Here is a 6,834-nt window from a genome sequence, read left to right on the forward strand (position 1 = left end):
GACAGCCGGCAGCTGCCCAGCCTGTGGGGCCGAGGGAAACAGGGAAGGAGCGCTTTGGCCTCAGGTTGGTGAGCTGCTCCAGGTGGGAAGGAGAGAGCTCTGGATAGGAAGGAGGAAGCAGTGGCCCATCCCACAGCCCATTACCGGAGTGTCTGCAGTGGGCAGGCACAGTGCTGGAGCCCCTCACACAGCAGCTCCACGCCAGCATCACGCAGCCCCTCACTGAAGGACAAATCCAGCTCCTCCAGGTATGTACTGGTGCCCAGCACAGCAGCAAGATCCTCACAGCAGGCGCTGGTGATGCGGGAATACCGAAGCCTGATGGGAACCCCCAGGAAAGACCTTCAGAGCCGCCTGAGTGCCCTCAGTGCCACCCCACCATGGTGGTGGACCCCACCCTGGTGCCACAACCTTGGAGCTCCTTGCCCTGGGAGAGTGGGACAGAGGCACAATGCCGCCCCAGAGGGACCCTTTGGGGCACCTCCCCAGCTCTCATGTCCACGCTGTGCGAGATGCCCGAGGGATGCCGGGGGTGCTCACCGCAGAACACGCAGGCGGCAGCCTGGAGTCCGCAGCCCCTCACAGAGCAGGCGCACGCTGCTGTCACCCAGCGAGCTGTCACCCAGCTCCAGCCGGGCCAGGCCAGGGTGCTCTGCCAGCAGTGCCGCCAGCTCCGCGCAGCAGCTCTCGGACAGCCGGCACCACTGCAGCCTGCGGGAGAGCACGGAGAACGGGGGCTCAGCACAACTGTCCCGGCTGCTCACCTGCCCTCAAACCCGAGGGACAACACCCACCCCCAGGTAAACGGGGCCCGGCCTCCCCCTGGCCACTTGCCCGTGTCCCCAGGGCAGCACCCACCCACTCACCCGCTGCACTGCAGTTCGGGTGCCCCCACACACACCCCAGGTTCTGGCCCCGGTGTGGGCTCCGCGCGCGTCTCTCACCGGAGCACCCGCAGGGCACTGCCCCGGTGCCGCAGCGCCCGGCAGACGCACGGCGAGGACACCGGGATGTCCTCCGGCTCCCGAGACTCCCGAGCTGCAGGGGAACAGAGCCGCGGGGCACGCGCAGCCCTCAGCGGTGCCGGGAGCTCCCGGCTCCGACACCGGCACACAACCCCTCCCACCCCGAGCAGAGCCTCCAGCGCAAGGGAGGGCTCCTCAGGAGGGACCTTTGTGGCTTTGGAGGTGTGAAGGATCTCGAGCATTGCCGCTGGAGTCCCCCGGGGCAATGTAAGGTGAACCACAGGGTGCAGTTAGAGTTCCAGCACCGGGTATCTCCCTTTGCGAGGGAGAAGAGGGACGAGAAGTCAGAGTGACACCTGGGCACAGGTGGGCCTGGCCAGGTCGAGCCAAGAAGCTCCATCACCATCAATCCCATAGTGGGCAACGGATGGAGGAGCCCACGTGTTCTTTATTCTCCCCAAAAATATTAAATCCTCTGCCGAGGAACTAAACACCCAGGGAAAGGCCAAGCTGGTATTTGGGAGGGAGGAGCTGAAACAGCTTTAAAATCATCCTTTGGGGCAGAGAAGGAGAAATCTTTGCAGTTTTGGGTAATTAAAGAAAGGAGAGGCAGGACTTACCAAGGCATCGACGCATCCAGCTCTGCCTCAGGATCCTGCCAGTGGAAGGAGCATCCCTGGAGGGTGACGCAGCCCAGCCCATCCCAGTGCTGGATGCAGAAGGAAAGAGCCATCTGGTCGTACAGGGTCAGCTTGGTGTCCTGCAAGTCCAGGTCAGTGAAATGACCCAAAGCACTTTGCACAAAACTCTTCTCGTTCATCTCGAACAAGAAGTGGAAAGTGTCCATCTCTGAAACCTTCAGTGCTTGGCCAGGCTGGGAGAGGCCTCTGTGCCTCCCCTGAAGCCACTTTAGCAGCTCTTCCCTGGCTTGTGGTGAAATTCTGCACCCAATGGTTTTGTCCATGTACTCTACGGATTTTTGGCTGACCAGACCAAAGAGGAATCGCACTGTTACGTTCAAATCCTTCCTGGACTTGCTGTAGCTTTCTAACAATTTATTTACATCCTTCTCAAGCCTCCCCAAGCTGCTGACCATTTCCCCATCATCCTCCAGAACATAAAACATTGCTGCAAAAAACTCCTGGAGATGCAGGTGAGTGAAGGCATAGACACTCCCATGGTCTTCTCCTTCCTTTGGGATCCTTTCATTGAGGAAGAAGGGGAGAAGACCTGGCTGGTCCAAGCCACAGTCTTTGATTTCCTTCTCCTCAAAGAAGACCTTGTGCTTCCAGATGCCGTCAGCAGCCAAGGAGCAAAGCTGGAGTAGGAACTGCTGGAGGACCTGTGGATTGTCCCTGTCCCTGTGCTTCAGTAACTGGGAGAGGTAGAACATCATCATCCCTGTGGTGGCTTTGGAGCACTCAAGGAGGTTTTTTGTCCCACAAAGCTCTTGTTCAAGGATGGTGCAGACGGTCCAGCTCATAACAGGGATGACACACAAGCTGTAGAGGATCTGGTTGCCTCTGGCAAACCTGAATGCCATGTCTCCTTTGTTGGAGTTCTCAAAATACCTGTGGAAATACTCCTCCCTCCTGGCTGCCGAAAATCCCAGTATCTCCACGTAATGCTCACCCTCCAGGCACTGCCCCAGGCTTCCAAGAGCAGTTGGCCTTGTGGTGATGAGCAAAGAGGCCTCGGGGAGCACAGTCTTCTTCAACAAGCTCAGCAGGGTGAGCTCCAGCGGCTTCACCTCCCTGGGGTCAGAGCTCAGCTCAGCTTCAGGCTGAACCAAGGGAAACCCCAGGGCCTCGAAGCCATCAAAAATGAACAGGATCTTCTTCTGGTCATCCAGGATCTTCCCAGCTGGCACTCGCAGGCCAGGACAGCACTGTGAAACCAGGTCTGCCACGCTGGCTTCCATGGGAAGGGTGATGGCTTTGCAGTCAACGCAGAAGACAAAGTCAAAATGCGTGTGGAGCGTCCCTTCTCCCCACTCCACCATCACCTTCCTGACCATCATCGTCTTCCCCATCCCCGGGGCCCCCACCAGCACCACGACCTGCGGGGTTTGCCCATCTCCACTGGGTTCAAACAGCGTGGTGGTGACGGCCATGGCTGCTCTGCTGCCGGCGTTGGCACATCCCTGGCTGGTTCCCACTGCTCCATCCTTGGCTCCGTGCTTGCTCCAAGCTTCCCTGGTGATGGTCAAGGTGGTGAAGTGTCTGTGGAAGGACGGGCTCTCCCTGGGACGGGCGCCCAGCTCCCTGTCCTGGCGGGACTCCCGGACCATGTGCTCTCTGCTGTTCCGCCTGTGCTCTGTGCCAATGAGGAGCAGGGTCAGTGCCAAGCCCAGACAGATTCCCCACCAGCCCACCCACACTCCCGACACATCAGCAGCCACTTACTCCAATTCTCAGGGCTTTCCTAAGTCTAGCTGGGGCAATAAGGACATAATTTGTGAGGATTTGGGGACTCTGGATCGTTGGGGGCTCTTTTTCCAGGTTCTGATCCTGATCTATCAACTCTTGTTTTATCATCCTCATCCACCTGGGAGCAAATGCGACTGCCTGAGGCTGCCCACAGCCTCTGACTCATGCTCCAGGGGACAAAGGCACTGGGCTCCACAGCACAGATCTCCACAGAGATATCCTTAATCCCATCCCAAGAGGAAAAGATCTGCTCAGCTGGCTGCCAAAAAATGCTGAGAGCACTTCATGCTCTGTGCTTTAAAGTCACTTCCAACCCAAACCATTCTGTGACTGCATGATTTTAAACAACACATTAATTGAGGAATTACAAGCCCATGTAATTCACTGCAGGGATGAGCTGCCTGGACAGAGCTGGTGACCCTGTCCCCCTGCACTGCTTCAATTAGGAGTGCCCAGGACTGAACTCAGAGCCCAGGCCCATGCAAGCTGGTGGGGAGGCTCCAGGTGAGGCTGCTCAGCATTCCAGGCTATTAATAGTCCCCCAGGGGAAGCAGGGCTGGGATTTTCACTGCAAGGACTTCCTGCTGCCAGGCAAACCCACCTTGACTGCTGCAGCAAGTCATTCCACTGTGAGAAACGTCCTTCATCCTGCTTTCCCGGGAGTTCGAGGTGAGGACAAACGGTGCTGCCTGAACAGCCACAGGGTTTTGCTGCTGTGTGGCTTTTTTCCCCCCTCTCCAGCTGTGGGTGGGTCGTAACTGGGGCTCTAGGAAAGGAGAGAGGCTCCTTTAGGAGCTTTGGATGCTCAGGGATGAAATGGGTGTGAGCCTGTGCTGTGACCTGCTCTCCTGGTTTGCCTGCTCCAGTTTATGAACAGTGCACCTGTGTCTGGATTAGGCGGGGGTAACCCTCTTGATGTTTTTATTGTCTGTGAGTGATGATTTTCTTTCCATGACGGAAAAAAAAAAGCTTCAGGATGATGTGTTTAGCAAAGCTGCCTGAGAGGGATACTGAGAAAGGGGGAAAGGATGTTTTAAGGCACATTGGGAGTTTAAGGACTCCTTATGGATTCCTCATTTCCCTGCTCAGAGCCAGACATCACCCTGTCCTTCCTGCTGGCAGGATGTCAAATAATTCTGGGGATAACTGTTTCTCTCTAAAGGAAATGGTCTCAAGTTGTGCCAGGGGAGATTCAGGCTGAATATTGGGGAAAATTCCTTCACTGAAAGGGTTGTCCACCCCTGGCACAGCTGCCCAGGGCAGTGGTGGAGTCCCCATCCCTGGAGGGATTTAAAAGCTGTGTGGATGTGGCACCTGGGGAGATGGGTTAGTGATGGCCTTGGGCAGTGCTGGGAATGTTTAGTCTTGATGATCTCAGAGGGCTTTTCCAACCTGAATAAATCCATGATTCTATGTTCCCTCCCAAGGATGCTGCTGCCACCAACATTCCCGTGTGGGTTTTGCAGGAGGGAGCTCCCCAGGAGTCAGGGCTGTCTTTATCCCTACTAACTCCTCCTGGGAGGTGCTGTGAGCTGAGAGGGAGGGGGAAAATCCAGCAGCACTGTTTCTAAATGTTTCCCACTCCCTCTGACCTTGAAAAAGCCATTTTCACCTTGCTGTGTCTCAGCCAGGGCTGCTGCTTGCTGTGCCTGTGCTGCGTTAGGGGGGATGTGACCCTGCCATGGGGAGACGGGGGAAGTTTATTGTTTCTACAGCTTTTCCTTTGCTTCCCTTTTTCCTACCTCAGTTAAAAAAAACCTTTAAATTCAGAATTTAAGTATAATGTGAATTCCGGTCCAAGGCGTGTGAGAGCATCACGTGGGGCTGTTTATCTCCGAAGGCAGAGGCAGAGTGTGTGAACGTAAGGAAACCACCACCGCAACCCCCAGCCTCGGCTCATCCAGGCTCTGGGGACCAGACCTGACAATTCCCACTTGCAGGAGGTTCCCTCCCTCCTCCTGCCACCCTGAGGATATTCCTGCCTGATACAGAAGTAGCAAAGAGATTTTGCTAGTCTGGGAAGGGGTGGTTTGGGGGTGTCTCCTGCATTAAACCGTGGGTTTTCACCAGCTTTGCAGGAATTCAGCCCCTCTGCTGCTGTCAGTAGATCAGCAGATTTGGGAGGCGTTAGGAAGGGGAAGCAGCTGTTTGGAGCCATGGAAAGGTCCTGGCTGTGCCTGGCACAAGTCTCTGAAAGAGCAGGGAGTGCTGGCACTGCTGGGTGCGGGACCAGACAGGGAACAGAGGGAACATCAGCATCAGCCACAGCTAATCCTGTCTGTGCCAGCCTGTCTGAGCCGAGCCAGCTCCTGGAGCCAAGGACTACAGCAGAATAACCTTGCTCATCCCTGCCCTAAGGGGGTGCGGGTACCTGCATCCCAAAGCAGCCCCTGGAAGCACAGCCTGTCCTGGGAGATTTGGGTTCCCTCATCCAGCCCCTCATTCTGCAGCTCTCTTCAAACATGGGCAGGATTTTCCTTTGCACTGGGATTTAAGCAGCCTGAGTATTTCTTAGGCATGACATGCACCTGGCTGGGCACTGGTGGGTGGTTTGGTGGGTCCAAAGTAACTGATGGAGGCAGATGGGCAAGCAGCACACAGCCTGATTTGCTCTGAAATAAGGGCTAAAAGAACCTGCTGAGGTTTGGGATATAAGCAGGAAGTGACACAGGGATGGGAATTTGAGCCCTGTACCTGGCTGGAGGGGGTGAGGCTTTTAGCCGGTGAAGAGGAGGAGGAGAAAGAGGATGAGGAGGAAGTGGCTGTGTCCGGCAGTGCCTGGCTGTCTGACAGTGCTCCAGCTCTGGTCTGGAAAGGGGTGTCAAACCCCAGCCTCCTGGGACAAGGAGCGGTCTGGGGAGAAGGGAAGCAGAGCTGGTACAAAACTACCCCAAGGTGCAGCATCTCAGTGTCCTCCCTGCACTGTGCAGAGCTTCTCCTTGGCAAGTCAGTTTGCCCTTCCTTAACTCACTGCCAGGGATCATCTCAGTTGGAAATGCCTTATCCTGGTGGGGGGAGGCTCATACTCCTTTTGCCTGTGGTCTACACACAGGCATCCCAATTCATCAGGCTGGCCCCCTCCCAGGTATTCTTCCCAGTGTGTCCACCCCACTTTGTTGCTGTGTTTCCTGTAATTGCTGCAAATCCAGGCAGGATTTGAAGGAGAAACAAATGGAGCAGCAGAGGGGTCAGTGCCGCAGGGACAGCCCTGAACTGCTGAGCCAGCTCAGCCCCAAATGATGGGAGACGTGGAGATGCAGCTGGGCTGCCTTTACCACCCTCCAGCCCCCCTTGGCACCCTGCCCCTCCGGATCCCAGCCCTTCGCTCTGGATTGGAGCGCCCTCCCCCCCCATCTTCATGCAGTCTGCAGAGGTGCATTGTGGGAAACTCCCAAGTTTCCCCCCCCCCCCCTCTGCCTGCCTCCCTCCCTCCTCCCTGC

General features: G+C 56.4%; 1 protein-coding gene across 1 annotated transcript in view; it reads right to left on the reverse strand.

Moving 5' to 3' along the window:
• Positions 1–4,179, reverse strand: part of LOC103621063 (NACHT, LRR and PYD domains-containing protein 12-like) — a 4,881-nt gene extending 702 nt beyond the window's left edge. The window contains 8 exon segments of the mRNA XM_017742316.1: positions 1–5; positions 7–21; positions 145–318; positions 541–711; positions 945–998; positions 1,000–1,038; positions 1,586–3,281; positions 3,996–4,179. The exon segment at positions 1–5 is cut by the window's left edge and continues 136 nt beyond it. Coding sequence (XP_017597805.1) covers positions 1–5; positions 7–21; positions 145–318; positions 541–711; positions 945–998; positions 1,000–1,038; positions 1,586–3,281; positions 3,996–4,041 — 2,200 coding nt within the window. The 5' untranslated portion in view covers positions 4,042–4,179.
• Positions 4,180–6,834: the final 2,655 nt, after the last annotated feature.

Source organism: Corvus brachyrhynchos, unplaced genomic scaffold (assembly GCF_000691975.1).
Source record: "Corvus brachyrhynchos isolate BGI_N302 unplaced genomic scaffold, ASM69197v1 scaffold1118, whole genome shotgun sequence".
Taxonomy (NCBI): Eukaryota; Metazoa; Chordata; class Aves; order Passeriformes; family Corvidae; genus Corvus; species Corvus brachyrhynchos.